General features: G+C 43.4%; 1 protein-coding gene across 7 annotated transcripts in view; it reads left to right on the top strand.

The window, feature by feature from the left end:
- The window catches only part of STX8 (syntaxin 8), a 261,363-nt gene that overhangs the window by 205,976 nt on the left and 38,228 nt on the right, over positions 1-17,159 (top strand). For 2 of the 7 annotated variants that reach the window (XM_038536864.1, XM_038536862.1), the window contains one exon: positions 1,402-3,953. The exons of the other annotated variants lie outside the window; for them this stretch is intronic. In XM_038536864.1, the coding sequence (XP_038392792.1) occupies positions 1,402-1,430 (29 nt within the window). In that variant the 3' untranslated portion in view covers positions 1,431-3,953. Of the gene's footprint in view, positions 1-1,401; positions 3,954-17,159 lie in introns of those variants that run through there. 7 annotated transcript variants of the gene reach the window in all.

The following is a 17,159-nucleotide window of genomic DNA, read 5'->3' as shown; positions in this document are numbered from 1 at the left end:
CTTCAGAACTTGCTTTACTTTCTAGTAATATTCAGTGCTGCTACTGAGAAGTTCACACAAATATGATTCTAGTTCCTTTGTTTGCAACCTGTTCTTATTTATCTTTTCATTGTCCCATTTTTTTGTCACTCTAGAAGATTTTAGGGTCTCTTATTGTTGCCGTTTTTGAAATGTCAAAGCAATTTGTCTGATTGTGGGTCTTTTAATTTCTAAAACTCTTTCTTATTCTTGATTGTTCCTTTTTTTATTGGATTTTGTCCTTGTTTTTATGGGTACAATATTTTTTTCCAAATCTCTTCCAGAATACTAACTAGATTTTTTTGGTAGGGGGTCATGCTCTGGATTTTTTTTTAATTCTCATCAGAATTGTTTCTGTATCCTCTAGGGTCAGTTCCTTTATTTGTTTGACTGTGTTTTCTATGTCATGCTATGGACTTTGCTTATATACTTGATGAATCTTGGGGATGAGCTCATACATATGAATCTGGAAGTGGAAAGGCTGATGGGAGGCCTTATATAAATGGATGGATCTGGTTGAATGATGGGCTTCACCCCCACCTTCCATATGCCATAGCATACTAGGACAGCAGCACCCACAGTAGCAGCTCTGGTACCCCAGAAATAGTTTGCTGGATGTCTTTAGAGAAAATACTCCAGCTTTTCATGTGGTATAAACACTGGGCTGCCTGGTGGTTTTGTTACTTGGTAGGTGGGGGAGGGTCCACAGAAAGATCTTCAGTGAGTCCTGATTTTTGTTCAGTTTCTCACTGTCTTGCTTATTCTCTTGTCATTCTGGAGCCTCTCAAGGTTGGTGTTTGGCAGGTTGGCGCCCTCATCAGTTACAGCTCTTCCCCATGTCTATGCCACAGCTCCCTCTTCACATTTGGCCATCAGCCCTACCCCATTTGTCTTCTGTCTTCAAGAAATTAGTGGGGGTCTCTCTTCACTGATGGTGCCTCACTAGATCTCCTCATTGTTGCAGGGCTACACCTCCTTAATGCCTCTCATCCTCTGTCTTCCCTTAAACCATGCTTTTTCCAGAGTGAAGCTAACCTAATGCCGTTACTGTGAATGAACTGCTGTTCATCTGCCCAGATATATACAAAGCAATCTTTGTAGACTTCCTTAGTCAGACAAACTCCAGGGCCCATCCACATGCCCCACGTAATGTCTAAAACTTAGATGAGTCAACAAGTATTCCTTGAGTATATACCACAATAGGCATGACAGGGAATATGAAAGATGTAAAAGATGTATTCGCAATCCTATAATCCATTGGGAAGCCCATAGAATAGGTAGGGCAAGGCCCCATAGTATGGGCGTTTTTAGAGATTAAGCATTTTGGTTAGCATGAACCTCAGAACAGATCGGTGAGGTATCTGGCAATCTTTTTCCTTGCAGAAATCGGAAATCATCGCATGGTACAATGAAGAGCGTATGGTGGATGTGACGTATTTGTTCTTCACTCACCAAAGAATTTTCAAGTGCAAGGGATTGTACTAGGAGCTGAGAACTCAGAAATCTGGACGATTATTCACTCTGCCTCAAGAAGGAGAGATGACCCATCCCTAAGTAACTCTCAAATATGAGGCAAAATGAGATCAGTGATGCAAGACGAATATAGGTAACATGTTACAGGAATTCCAAGTAAAGGGAGAGATTACTTCCTGCCAGTGTATGTGTGGTGCAAGGGAAATTAAAAAAACAGGCCCATTGAAGAATGGCTCACTGAAAGAGCATTTGGATAAATGGGGATGAAGGTGAGGAATTAACTCAGGTGAGTCCAGAGACAAAGGGAAATTCATCTGGACTGGGGCCAGAATTTTAGAGATGCTCATAACATGTCACTGTGAGGTAATGCCCTTTTCCTAGAACACTGCTTCTAGCACCAGCTTATTAATTAAAGCATAGATTTCCTCCGATCATACCTTGTTCAGTCAAGGGTCTTTGTTCTCTCCTGATGTTAATATCTCAGAACCATAGAAATCCAGCTCCCTCTCCCTCTTCCCCCCTGTCCCTCCCCAGCACTCTGTTCTGCTGTCAGCCCCCCTCCCCACAGGGAAGTCCAAGCCATGTGGTGCCAGCATCTCCTTTCCATCCTCTTCACTGCCACTGCTGTTCAGGAGCTGGGGTCGGCTTCCTCACCTGTCACGTCAGCCCTCTCCTACATATCTCCTCCCTGAATTACACAGGTCAGAAAGTTAAAAGCTCCTCATGATGAGGCTTCACATGTGGCCCAGTTTCTACCTTAGAAGACACAGAGATGGGAGAGACCAGTAGGAGGTGTTAGTGACACCCAGGGAGATCAGATCTCCTGATAGGCACAGAGGAGGAGTGTGTGGTCTTTGCAGGGAGCTCCGCGAAGATTCTAGCATCTAACACCTCTTGTCCCACGAGTGGTGTGGAACCCTTGTCCTGTGTGGTTGGCTCTTCTGGTTCTGGCCATCGTGTATCCTCCAGATCTGCTTTTCTGGTGGTCCGGAAGGTTCCATAAGCTCCAATATCCCCCCCCCCCTTTTTTTTTTTTGCCTAAGCCAGCTAGCTACAGTAGATGTGATTTCAACAGCTAAAAACTTTCCAGTCCTCCACCCATATTCCTTGAGGTTTCTGACTCTCCATTCATGGTTATCTCTTGTCTCCCATTTTCCTGCCATCACAGTAAGAGGCGAGGGAGTCTGCGTGATGGTCTCTGCAACACTGTGGTCTCATCACCTCTCCCTCTGCACGGCTACAGCTGGAGCTGTGTTGCCTCTAAAAGTTCCTCTCTCTGCCCCAGCCTCCTGTCACTCCACTGTCTCCATATGGACCTGTGCTCTAACCTCGGAACATCCTTCAGTGCCCTTCCTCACTCTCCTAACACAACAGTCCAGCTGTCTTCCTCTGTGAGCCAACAGCTCAATATATCCCACCAGACCTACTTATCTATCCTTCGGGCTACCTGTGCATTTACTGCCTCTTGTGAATACCCCTAAAATGTTCCCATACTGGTTTAGGTACCCCCCCACCATTTTGTATTAAGAATATAATGATAGGGGCACCTTGGTGGCTCAGTGATTGAGCATCTGCCTTCAACTCAGGTCGTGAACCCGGGGTCCTGGGATCGAGTCCCGCGTTGGCTCCCCACAGGGAGCCTGCTTCTCCCTCTGCCTGTGTTTCTGCCTCTCTCTGTGTGTCTGTCATAAATAAATAAATTTAAAAATCTTTCTAAAAAATAAAAGAATATAGTATCAGCTAAAGCTTATAAGATGCTTATCATGTTCCAGGCACTGTTCCAAATATGTTAATATATTAAGTCATCGAATCCTCACAACAATGTAATGACATAGGAACATTTAATGTCTACACTTTACAGATGAAGAAACAGAAGAACAGAGAGGTTAAGTGATTTGTCCAAGGCAACACAGCTAGTAAGTGGTTGAGCTGGGATTCGAGCTGTCCTCATTCTTAGTAGCTGTACTCTATTTTCATTCCATCTACCTATGTTAAGCAATGCCAAGATATCTTTGTGTCTTTACATGGTTATTGAAAGTGCTTTTTCCTCTTTCACCATATATGTGATTACTGTCTCACTGTCAGTATCACACGTTGTGGTTCCTAAAGGCAGCACTCCATTCATATATCCACCAGTTCTTTTTTAATGAAATTTTTTTTCCTTTCTCTCTCCCATACTATTTCCTTGCCCTGCATTCTGATTTGAATTTCAGTTCTGTCGTGAAAGATCGTGTCACACTATTGCAGATAAATGTTTCAGGCAGCTGTTGACTAGCTCGGGTGATGGATTTCCCATACTAACCCTGCTGACTCCTCCTCTTTCAAAATATCACTTATGTTACATCCGGAAACCCATACTCTGATAAATGAAGTATAGCAGTTTGTGATATCAGCTGGAATTATTTTCTCTGCCGTCTTCCAGGATAAGTCTCCTGTAGTATTTAGACTCTGGGTTCTAAAATCCGACTATAGGTATGAATCCTGGCTTAAGCATTGAGATTTGGGGCAAGTTATGTAACTTCTGTAAGCTTCAGGTACTTCATCTGAGGGGCACCTGGGTGGCTCAGTTGGTGAAGCATTTGCCTTCGGCTCAGGTCATGATCTTGGGGTTCTGGATTGTGCTCCCTGCTCAGTGGGGAGTCTGTTCCCCTTCTGCCTCTGTTCCTTCCTGTGCCCCCACTGCACGTGCCCTCGCACACTCTCTCTCATGTCAAATAAATAAAATCTTTTTTAAAAAGTATTTCATCTGGAAGACTGGGGGTAGCCTATTATAAATTGAATGAGAACAGATCCCCATGGACCCCCCTCCTGTACCCCAGCCCTATCCCCACAAGGTTAATCCCAGCACATCATATCACATGTGCCTCTCCAGACGAGCACATACCCATTGCACATGGACAAAAACAGCTTCGAGAAGTTTGATAAATTGCAGTTTACTGAAGGTTTCATACGGAGACAGAGGAGCAGGTTGTATTGTGCCCCACAAAGCAAATCTTCCCTTTAAAAAGTGTCTTAAAAGTTTAAGAAGTGTCATCCACTTCTCTTCCTCCAGCAGCCCCTTCAGCCTCCTTGGTCCTCAGGGTCCTGGCCTGCCCACCCTGGCTCAGGTCACACTTGCCCTGTTGCTTTGCTTTGTCAGACCAGTTGTAAGAAGCCTCAACTCCTGGGAGTCAGCGAATATTCATCCTTAAGAAAAGAAGCTGGAGGGGCACCTGGGTGGCTCAGTTGGTGAAGCATCTGCCTTAGGCTCAGGTCATGATCCCGGGGTCCTGGGATCGAGCCCCACATCAGGCTCCTCACTCTGCCGCTCCCTCTGCTTGTGCTCTGTCACCCTCTCTCTGTCAAGTAAATAAAATCTTGAAAAGAAGCAGGAAAAAAGAAGTATTTTCCTCTAAGCTCAACAGAGAGTTGACAGTTCCTTGAGTGTCGCCTGGAGCAAGGGGGGGGACAGGGCGCACCACCCGGTTTTGGGTGCCACCCCGCTTCTTGGGGAAATGTCATGCTTGTTTATACCAGCTGCTCACAATTCAGCTGCTGCAGCAGAAAGTCAGCCTTGATACTAACAGCCTCCACCACGAAGTTGTCTTATTCAGAGTTTGGTTATCAGAGCTCCCAGTTGGTTTATTGGTTTGTTGATTTTTCCCTCTTGCCAGAAAACAATGGTTCATTTTCTGTCTCCAGCTCGTGGTTATATTTAACTTAACTTCAAGCTAGTCATCAACTTCACCAATAATTGCTGATTTGACTATTGATTATTGCACGCTATAAGGAAGTACTTATTACAGAGAAGATACTGTGTGACAGTGGCCTTGACCGCGGCCATTAATCAAATATGAAATGGTTTCTACAGATGTGGAGTTTTCAAAGTTAATGCAATGAGGTCAGTAAGACCATTATTTTCATAGAGTTAATCATTTTATTGGCTTTAGTGTTTGTGCTTCTCTCTTAGAAATTTTTAAATATCTTACAAGTCTGGGGCGCCTGGATGGCTCAGTTCGTTGAGTGTCTGACTATTGGTTTTGGCTCAGGTCATGTTCTCAGGGTCGTGAGATCGAGCCTTGAGCCCCCACATGGTACTCCATACTCAGCTTGGAGTCTGCTTGGGTTTCTCTTTCCCTTGCCTTCTGCCCTTCTCTCTCTCTCCAAAATAAGTAATAAATCTTTTTTAAAAATCTTACAAGTTTGGTAACTTCACCCCTTTAATTCACTTGGTCTGTGGTGAATCTCACCCATAAAACTAAGGAACTCACTGTTTGAAAAGTTAGATGGAAACTCAGCGGAATAGAAGTATTTACTGCTTCCAAAGAGGGTTCTTCATTGTAGATTATCCAAGAGCCAGTAATGAATGTGTGCTCTCAGAGGCCAGGGATTTCGGGGGATGAATTTCCCAGGGTTTAATCATCTCGTAAGGCCTCTGAGTGTGACTTTTTCCCAATAATCTACTTATCTCAGTAATTTACCCCTCCTACTGCATTGCAAGGAAAATGAGTCCCTCAGGTTGTTTGCATGATAAGTAGCTGGGAATTGTGTGAGCCTTTCAAGAAGCAGCCCTGAGTTAATTGTAGCAGCCTGAGCTAATGGTTTCCCATGTTGGCTGGCAGGTTACGGTGAAGAAGAGGCTTGAAAACACCCTTTATCACAAGCACTGGGCATTTTAAAAGCTGAAATCTTAAAAATGTTTGCTTCCTGGAAGATATTTTTCCCTTGCAACACAAATGGGTGAGAAAAAATGTCCTTGCAGAGATAGGACTGGCTGCTTTGCAGCTAGCTCTGGACTTGGAGGAGCTTGGGGAGGTTTTTGTTTGTGTTTTTGCCAGTGGCTCACACTAATTTGCCCCCCACCCCCGCCTTTTTTTTTTTTTCAAGTCAGCATTAAAGAATAAACTGCTCCCTGCAAGCCAGCAACTAGAAATATTACTTTAAGAAAAGTAAGATTATGCCTCCTAAAATTTCCCAATGGTATTTTTTTTGGGGGGGGGGGGGGGGCTCACATTGCACTTATCCTGGAGTTTGTTAATATGATAATACAATAACACATCAACTTACAAGTCCCAGTGGGTTTTCTGTTGAGGAGAAAGGTCGCTGGAATGCCATTCCCTTGGAGGGAGGGAACTAGAATGTTCTGGACTGTGCCAGTGGAGGACAGAGAGGGTTTGCCTGAGATCTTACCTAGACACAAAGGCATAGGAATGTTCTGGGAGCGGATCACGAGTGGGTCAGAGGAAAGATACCCTTTCCCACATTATGTAGCCACCAGGCAAAACTCAGAAAGTTTAGAGGGAGGGGAATAAACTCCTGTTGGAAAGAAGGCTGCATGTGAAGGAAGAAGCAGGAATACCTGGTTTCCTCTCTCTGTTTACCCTCTCTGCTAGGCCAGAGCCCTCCCATCCTTGCTATCAATTGATTGCAGCTCAAACATCACTTTTTGCAGGAAGCCCTTTCTGATCTCGAACCCATGGAGTCTCAGGCTCTCCCACAGCTTCATTTCACAGCGTTTTCATAATTACAATTCTACTTTTTTTTTTTGTATAGTCAGATTATTTCTCTCTCTCCACAAAAATTGGACCTCCCATTAGTACATAAGGATCTTGTCTGTTTTTTATGCACCATTAGAAATCTCTGTTACTCATTTCTCAGAAAGCATGTGGCGAATAGATTGATGGTTGAGCGTCCAGTCGTTAAGAGTATTTCTGGTGAAGGACATCGGGGTGAGGTCCTGGGTTAACCCATGGCTGCGCAGAAAGAATTTCAAGGCTTGTTAAAAGCAAGAGAGAAAGAGGAAAATAACTGCAAGCCTAGAAAGTGTAGAGATACATGGGAGCAGAGATTGTGTGTGTGTGTGTGTGTGTGTGTGTGTGTGTGTGTGTGTGTGAAATATTCCATGAATATGCTAGCCTTGGGATACAAAAATGAGAAAAACATGAAAAAATTTTTAAAGATTTTATTTATTTATTCAGGAGAAACACACAGAGAGAGGCAGAGACACAGGCAGAGGAAGAAGCAGGCTCCCTGTGGGGAGCCCAATGAGGTACTCAATCCCAGGACCTCAGGATCATGCCCTGAGCCAAAGGCAGATGCTCAACCTCTGAGCCACCAGGTGTCCCTATGACATGCAAATTGTTAAGTCATGTTAAATTTGCTTCTGCTTCAAGGACAAAAAGGAATTCTTCTGTGGATTTTTTTTTCCTAGAACTTTCATGGTTTTGTTTGTTGCATTTAAATTTTTGATCCATTAGGAGTTTATCCTGGTTTGAGGTAGAGACACAACTTTTTCTTTCCAGATGGCTGGTTAGTTGTTCCAACACCATTTGTTCAATAAGTCCATTCTTCGTCCTACTGACTTTGGCTGTCACCATGATCATAACCTAATTGGCAAGATTCATTTTTAGGTCCCGCCAATGTGTTTTAATACATCAGATAAAGAATAAGCTACTCTGACAGCTATGTCAGTGCAATATAGTGGCTTATGCAACACAGAACTGTATTTGTTTCATAAAACAGCCCCTAAGTGAGCAGTCTAGGTTAGAAAGGAAGGTCTCTTCTCCATGGGGTAATTCTTTTTTTTTTTTTAAAGGTTAATTTACATACAGTAAAATACAACTTTTTATGTGACTAGTTCTATGAATTTTAGCAAACATATGTTGTGTCACCACCATCACAGTCAAAACACTATTCCCACCACCCCAAATAGTTGCCTCCTATGACTTAGTGGTCAGTCCCTCCTCCTCCCCGCCAAATACACCCAGTCCCTGACAATCACTGATCTAAATTTGGTTCCTAATGGTCTTGCCTCATCCTGGAGCCATTCTTGGCTGGCTCTCCCTCTGTCTTGTCTCTCCCTTACGCTTATGGATTCTCATCCCCATGATCGCAGACAGGGCATGGGCACATCATGGTACACTTCAGAAAGAAGAAGGGTATTAAAACACACCATTGATGTTTGCAGAGCTGATGATGGGACACATCACTTGTGCTCACTTTCCACTAGTGAGAATGCACCTACATGCCCACTTAGCTGGGAAATGGACTCTATAAGCGCTAAAGAAAAGGAAAAGTGAATTCTGGCAGACTCATCCAGCCAATCACCCCTGCAGCCTGGCCACCCACATATCCATGGCTGTCTTACATCCGCACAGAGAACACACCCTCTCCCCAAGGGAGCTAGCCCAAGCCCCATCCAGTTACTACATCCAACTCAAAGGCCAGGATGTCTGAGTGATGGAAAGTCTTCCCCAATAGATTCTGAGGTGGCTCCCCGTGGTCTAGTGACCTCAAAACTAAAACACAAGCTATTTGTATATCTCCCCCCGCCCATCTCTTCCCCAGGATTATGGTTTCTTTCAGAACATATGGGACTTCCGTTCAATGTGCCAGGAACCACATCCCAGTTCCGTTTCTGTACATAGGTCTGGCTGATTTTCTGGCTTCCAGCTAGACTCATACTATCTTCCCCAATTCAAAAGCAGCTGCTTTGGGGTTACTTGAAAAGGTGGGTTTAGGAGGGAGGGCGGTAAACCTCATCTCTGCCATGAGGCTGAACCTCCTTCTTTAGCCTCATGGGAGCCCATTAGGAAAGGCTCTGAACAGCCGCAGTCTCATCTTCTGCTCTTCAGAGTATGGCAAAACTTGGCCTTTCCAACCAATCTTCTAGACCTTTTCCTTCTACCTCTGCTCATAAACTGGCCAAGTCTGGCATGAGCTCATCTCCTTCTTCTAATGGCTTGCTAAAAGTTAACAAATTATGTATAAGCATGTATCTCCTTACTATATAGGTGTGTTATCCCTAAATATATTTCATTGTATTGTTATAGTTATTAAGTAATCTCCTACCACTTAATTTTCAGGATTAAGTTGGATGGGTGTGAATAAATTCCTTAAAAAGCAGACCTGTAAAATCAAGCATGTAAAAAAATGTCATGAGCACCACAGAAGGCAGCATTGCCTGCTGCATCACTGGTAGGCCAGAGGGACACAGGGTCCTGACAGGGGAGTGCAGATGTGTCATAGACTTGGGTGGACACAGTTGGCATCCAGCATTTACCAAATCTTCTTGATTGGTGATACTGTTGTAATAGTTCAGATGAGATATAACAACACAGAGGATGTAACATAATGATTGTCAGTCAGAAACTTCTAACTGAAAGCTTTTAGAGGAGGATGACCATTCCGTGCATGTGAAAACACACAGAGTAGACTTATTTGTACATATCAAAGCTATCCTTCTGAAAAGGCTAATTAAATAGAGAAATATATGCCCAGTCCCATGGCAAAAAAGAAAAAATCCAAAGCACCTCTCTTTCCTAAAATGCTCTGGTGATGGGCAGTCTTATAGGTAAATTCTTTTAAACTTCACAGGAAAAATAATTCCTGTGTTATATAAACTGTTGCAGAATTCAGAAAAGAAGGAAGACTTCTTGTTTCACTGTATGAAGTTGGAGTAACTGGTGTCAAAACCCAGCAAAGAGGACATATATACCGAATGTCAAAACTAAAAAGGCATTTAATGAAACTCAGTGTCTGTGGTCAGTTTGAAAAAGAGCACACAGCAGAGGAAACCATCAACAAAATGAAAAGGCAGCCTACTGAATAGGGAAAAGTAATTGCAAACCACGTATCTGATAAGGGACTAATATCCAAAATATATGAGAGGCTCAACTCAATAGCAAAAGAAAAAACCCAAACAATTCAGTTAAAAATGGGCAGAAGACCTGGATAATAGACATTTTCCTGAAGGCATCCAGATGGCCAACAGGTACATGAGAAGATGTTCAGCATCACTCAGCATTAGGGAAATGCAGATCAAAACCCCAATGAGATACCTCCTAACACCTGTTTAGATGGACTTTTCTCAAAAAGACAAGAGACAGGGCAGCCCAGGTGGCTCAAGTGGTTTAGTGCCCCCTTCAGCCCAGGGCCTGGTCCTAGAGACCCAGGATCAAGTCCCATGTTGGGCTCCCTGCATGGAGCCTGCTTCTCCCTCTGCCTGTGTCTCTGCCTCTCTCTCTCTCTCTCTCTCTGTCTCTCATGAATAAATAAAATCTAAAAAAAAAAAAAAAAAAAGACAAGAGAAAGTGTTGGCGAGGATGTAGAGCAAGGGAAGCCTTGCATTCTAACAGTAGGAATGTAAATTGGTGCAGCCACTACTGAAAATAGCATGGAGGCCCCTCAAAAAGTAAAAAATGAACTACTGTAGTATCCAGTGGTTCCATTTCTGGGTATTTATCTGAATAAAATGAAAACACTAATTCAAACGGATATTTGCACCCTCGTGTTCATTGCAGCATTATTTACAATAGCCAAAACATGGGAAAAATTTAAGCATCTCAATAGATAAATGTATAAAGATATATAAAGAGAGTGTGGGGGACGGTGTGCCATGCACACACACACAAATGGAATAGTATTCACCCATTAAAAAGAGAATGAAAAATTGCCATTTGTGACAACATGGATGGACTTGCGGGCATTATGCTAGTGAAATAAGGCAGAGAAAGACAAATACCATACGATCTCTGTTGTGTGGGTTCTTAAAAAACACAAGCTCAGGGATCCCTGGGTGGCGCAGCGGTTTAGCACCTGCCTTTGGCCCAGGGCGCGATCCTGGAGACCCGGGATCGAGTCCCACATCGGGCTCCCGGTGCATGGAGCCTGCTTCTCCCTCTGCCTATGTCTCTGCCTCTCTCTCTCTCTGTGTGACTATCATAAATAAATTTTAAAAAATTAAAAAAAAACACAAGCTCATCGATACAGAGAACAGATTGGTGGTTGCAGGAGGTGAGGATTGGGAGAAATGGGTGAACTATTTTTGGTTTTTTCCTCTTAGTTTAAAAAGATTGAATAAAAATTTGAAAATTAAGAAACACTCGAAAACAATGAAAGGAAAGTAATTCACTCGAGATATATTTCTTGTTCACGACCAAAAGGTACAGTATTATTAAGATATCTTTTTTTTTAAGATTTTATTTATTCATGAGAGACACAGAGAGAGAGGCAGAGACACAGGCAGAGGGAGAAGCAGGCTCCTTGTGGGGATCCCAATGCAAGAGACGATCCCAAGATCCCAGGATCATGCCCTGAGCCAAAGGCAGATGCTCAACCACTGAGCCACCCAGTGGCTTGAGCCACTGAAGCGTCCCGAGATATCAGTTCTTCTGATAGCTTCTGATTTGAAGATCCAGTGCAATCCCCATAAAAATCTCAGCAAGCTGTTTTGTAAATATCGACAGACTTGTGTTAGAAACATTGAGTAGTGTAGTCAGTACTGATGAAGAACAAGTCAGTGAATTCACACTTCCCCATTTGAAGATTTATTGTAAAACTACGATAATTAAGCGTGTGATGTTTTAAAAACAAGTGGACACATAGATAAATGGAACAGAACAGAGAGTCTGTGAACAGACCTACACAGATACAGAAAACTTGACCTGGGTCAAAAGAATAAAGGCACATCAATGCAGAAAAGATGGTTTGTTTAGTTTTGAGTCTTTAGTCATTGTCAGCAAATGAGGGTACAAATGGACAGCCACAAGGAATTTTTTACACAAACTTTACACCTTAGACATAAATTCACTCAAAAGTATTCATTGCCTTAGATATAAAATGCAAAACTATTAAGTTATAGTGGGGAACTTAGGAGAAAATCTACATGGGTTAGTTTGGTGATTAATTTTCATCTACAACACAGAAAGTATGAGAAAGATGATAGTGTGAACTTCATTAAATTTACAGTGTGCACTGTGTGAAAGACCACATGCATTCAAAGAGTGGAAAGACAAGCCACTAGCTAGGAGACTGTGTCTTCAGGACACTTACCTGAATGAAGATTTGCATGTAAAGTATTCAAAGAATGGGTAGAATGCCACCATAAGAAACCAGGCTTCCCAAATGAAAATAAACAGGGCAGGGATGCCTGGGTGGCTCACCGGTTTAGCACCTGCCTTCAGGCCAGAGCGTGATCCTGAGTCCCACATCGGGCTCCCCACAGGAGCCTGCTTCTCCCTCGGCCTGTGTCTCTGCCTCTCTCTCTGTGTCTCTCATGAATAAATAGATAATAAATAAATAAATAAATAAATAAATGGCAAGACAATTAGACACCTAACCAAATAATACATGTTAATGAGAAAAAAGCGTGTATAAATCGCTCAACATTGAGGAATTGTTGGAAAACAGTATACATTGTGTACTAGGGAAAATCAATAAAAAAAATAAAAATAAACAGCAGCTCTTCAAACTAGGAATTAAAGAGTACTTCATAGGATGCCTGGGTGGCTCAGCGGTTGAGTGTCTGCCATGGGCTCAGGTCATCATCCCAGGGTCCAGGGATCAAGTCCTGCATCAGGCTCCCCACAGGGAGCCTGCTTCTCCCTCTGCCTGTGTCTCTGCCTCTTTCTGTGTCTCTCATGAATAAATAAATAAAATCTTAAAAAAACATAAAGAATACTTCATTATCATACCCAATAATAACTATTGCAGACTAAATGCTACCATTTTGCTTGATGGAAAATACTATAAGATCAGATGAGAGACAAAATAAGAATGTCCCCTCATGCTGCTGATGCACATCATTAACTTGAGAGACCTAGTCTCTACAGTATGCAAATAAATAATAAGGTGGAATCAAACTTACCATGTTTGTAAACATTTGCAATAATCTACCTGGCAAATTCAAGAGAATCAACTAAGAACCAAAAAGAAAGCCAAGTCCTTTGCCAATTATATGATAAATATACAAAAAGTGGTTTCTCACAAATCCCCAAACCCAGTTAGAAAATGTCACAGAGAACAGAGAAAGGGCATATTAACAATAGCTCCAAGGGGCACCTGGTGTCTCAGTCAGTTGGATGTCTGACTCTCGATCTTAGCTCAGGTCTCAATCTCACGGTCATGGGTTCAAGCCCTGTATTGAGCTCCACATGTAGAGAGCCTACTTTTAAAAAAACAACTGCAACAACAACCCTGCCCCCACAAAAAAAAACCCACAAAAAAACAAACCAATAACTACAAAAACTCAACAATAAGTAGGGGACCTTGAAGAATACTAAAACACTACTTGGGTTCAAGACTCAACAGCAGCTGAAACAAAAGCAAAGGAGGGGCGCTCACCATATCTGGAACTGGGGGAGGTCACAACCAGAGGAACTGCAGGAATCTGAAGCCTTAGGGAACAGGTGGGATTCTTGGAGCTCCCAGGACCGTTTGTGTTAGGGCTGCAGGGCTCAGTTGCACAACTCCAAACCCACGGGCTTGCCAGTCAAGGTCACCATCATCACAGGTTTATATATTTAGGTCAGTGGCTTTAGGACATGTGAGGAAGAAGTACTTGTTTCTGATGCACACAGAGACACCATGGGGGCTAGTGGTGGGGCTGGGTACCATTCCTCCTTTATCATTTCTGCATTGGCTTCCCCCTTTCCTGCCACAGACTGGCTTTCTTCTCATGGTGCAGAGCACGGCCTCTGGCAGCACCACATTCAAGTCCTTCTCTGTGGAAGGCTTCCTTCCTTAACAACAATTAGGAGAGTCGTGGGAAAGGTTTCTTTGGGTCCCTGCTGGGGTCTCTCGTATCTGCTGTGAAACACGAGTGCCTGTGTTTGGCTTAACCTCTGGTCAAGAGTGCAAGCAGGCTATTTTATCAGGAGGGTATGCGGGTTGCTTGGGGTGACAGTTGGTACGAAAAATCATAGCTACAGACAGCAGATTTGAATAAATGTAAGGATATGCCATTTTCCCAGATAGGCTGGCTTAAAGTGTTAGAGATACAGATTTTCCCCAAAATTAGTTTATAAATTTCACACAGCCTGATTCAGAATTCCCGAGGGAGTTTGGGAGCTCCTTGACATCACAATTCTAAAGTTCATCTGCTATAGCAGACATACATAGTGAGATTAGCTAGGAAAATTCTACCCAGGGACAGGAAGCCAGTTTCGTTTGTATATTTTTCATCTTAGTATTATTTTATCGCCTATCCTAGGTGTGCAATATGATCCAATGTTGACACCTAATTTTTATTTTTATTTTTATTTTTATTTTTGACACCTAATTTTTAAAGCTTTTCTTCCAGAACAATTTTTATAGAAGCCAGGGAACTGTAAGTTAGGTATTCAAAGATCCAACGTCTGATACTGTAACGTCACTCAAATTATTTTGAATGCCGGCTCCACACTAGGTGCTATGGGGTTTCCTTAGACATAGAAGGCATACTCCTTTCCACCTATTACTATACTCAGCCCTTCCAACCAAAGATGAGTATTAGATATTGTCAGTTTATTGTCATTCCGTGTGATTCAGGGAATCAGTTTGCCAAAATGAAAAGAGCTAGAAGAAAGTACAAACAATCGGATCTGAAACTAAAAGTATACAAAAGAAATTGGGGGTTGGTTGGTGATGTGCTACTGCACATCATTGGGGGAGGTGTGGATGACACAGGTTTATTTATTTATTTATTTATTTATTTGACACAGGTTTTAAATGTAAGGATCTCTGTGCAGTAGTAAGAGCCTGATGTTGTACAGAATTTTCAAAGATGCCAGAGATGGCTTAAGAGAAAGCACATACTGACCACCTCACCAACCCCGGAATAAAGAGATGGAAAGGAGGGGCAGCTGGGTGGCTCAGTCAGTTAAGCATCTGCCTTTGGTCCAGGTCATGATCCCAGGGACCTGGGATCAAGCCCCACGTCGGGCTCCCTGCTCATTGGGGAGTCTGCTTCTTCCCTCTCCTACTCCCCCTGATAGTGCTCACTTGCGTTCTCTCTCTTTCTTTAAAATAAATAAATCTCAAAAAAAAAAAAAAAAAAAGATGGAGAGGAAATGTCAGCTAAAAAAAGAAGCGGTTGCATAGGAAGTAAATGCAGGTCAGAAAAAGTGACATTTGTGAATTTGTTTTGTGTTTGTAAATGGCACTCTTCTTGGGAAAGTAAACCCATGCCTGAAAAGGAAAGCAAATGTGTAATGCATGGTAATGCCTTTTTCAGTGTGTGTCATGTCCAATTTCTTTGGCTTTGGAAACGATGGAGTTTTCAACCCTGGAGATTTGTAATAAAAAATAAAAAAAAAAATAGGCAATATAAATGTTAACCTCCTGTGATTTATGTTCATACCATGCTTGGGTACTGAGATCCCAACTAGATAACCACTTACAGCCCTCTTCATCTCCTAGTGCCGGGAAAGTTGGTTGATTAAGGCAACCCCAGGCTGAAAGTGAAGGAGTTTACATGGCATTCAGAGCCACAAAGAACTTGAAAGGATGACCTTTAAAAGAGAAGTAGCCCCGCTCCTCTGGAGCCCAGAAGTAGCGTAATCACATTAAACAGTATGAGAATGAAGAAACAGGCCGTCCCCTCCTCCTTTCAAATCATGGGTTTTTACAGCTCAAAATCAGTTCCTCAGTTTGCCTCCTAAATGATATGCAGATATGTATGGTAAGACCCAGTGTTCTGTGCGGCATATGTTTGGAATTAATCATGTAACCACATTTGCCCCAGCTGCAAAGCTAGAGCTCACAGAAGTGTGGAAACAACATTGAGATACGCATCTAGAAGCAAAGGTCATGCTGCCTGTGCCGAGATGCACGTCGGGGAGAGCTTATCCTGGTCGCCAGTGCCATCTGAAGTCCAAGAGCATATGTGAACTCAAATGGCCCGCAGACAGTCAACCCCCACAAGGCCAAAGGGAAGTGACCTTCCATGAACGGGGAGCAAACGAAAGTGAGAGAGCTCACAAAACGCCGACAAGAGAAAAACCAGGTGGGAAGGTTAGCCCATCTGGCTAATTGGTCACAGACTGTAAATTCCCCTCCGGCCACATCTGCCCTCGCTACTTAGGAGAACCTGGATCTTCTGAGGGCTTGCAGAGGAATGTTTGCAAGGATGAGTGTCTCTCAGGTTGGGGGGTTGGGAAGCTGGTTTTTAAAGTCAAACAACAGAAATTGGTCTGCCTACAGAGTGTGAATGGGAGAGGCAAGAGACAAGGCAGGAACAGGACAGGGTGAGGAAGATGGTAGAAAGCTACTCAGAAAACCTGGCCTGGTTGCTCCATCGGCCTTTTATTTGCCAGATGGTGTCCTGTACCCGTGGGTCCCAGGCCTGGACGGGGGCCCAGGTGTGGGGGTGAGGAGGTTCCTCGCTCTCTCCCAGTGCCCACTGCACCAGCTCACACCCTCCTGCACCTACTCACATCCACTGCTGTCCTGTCATTGCCTATCTCCACTGTCCACCCTCTTCTGCTCAGGAGCACAGGAATCCCGAGTTCATTCATGCTCGCGTACCGGGGAACAGAAAGTGCCGTTCCAGCCAGCCCTCTGCCTCTCAGATGAGAGCAGAGTGAGGGAATGACAGATTCATAAACAGGAATCCCCCATGGTAGAATTTCAGGCACCCTGAACCCGAAATCCTGGGAGGGAAGACATTGGAAGCAGAGAGGACTCCTTTCTATGCGTCAAGTTATCCTTAGGTTGACCGTTCGATCTGGCCTTGTTCCATACTTGGAGGTAGCTTTGTTATAGGCATGCTGCCTGAAATACACTGAGGTCCCCAACTGTCCATCTTCTGATTGTGTCCCTAACAAATATTACCCAGTATCTGCTGTTGCCCAGCACTGGAGCCCTTGCTCTGCTTGTTTGAGAAGTCACACATCCTGAGATTGAGAGGTTCTCTCTCTCTCTCTCTCTCT

Source organism: Canis lupus, chromosome 5 (assembly GCF_011100685.1).
Source record: "Canis lupus familiaris isolate Mischka breed German Shepherd chromosome 5, alternate assembly UU_Cfam_GSD_1.0, whole genome shotgun sequence".
NCBI classification, from domain to species: Eukaryota; Metazoa; Chordata; class Mammalia; order Carnivora; family Canidae; genus Canis; species Canis lupus.
This window is presented reverse-complemented; position numbering and strand designations above follow the sequence as displayed.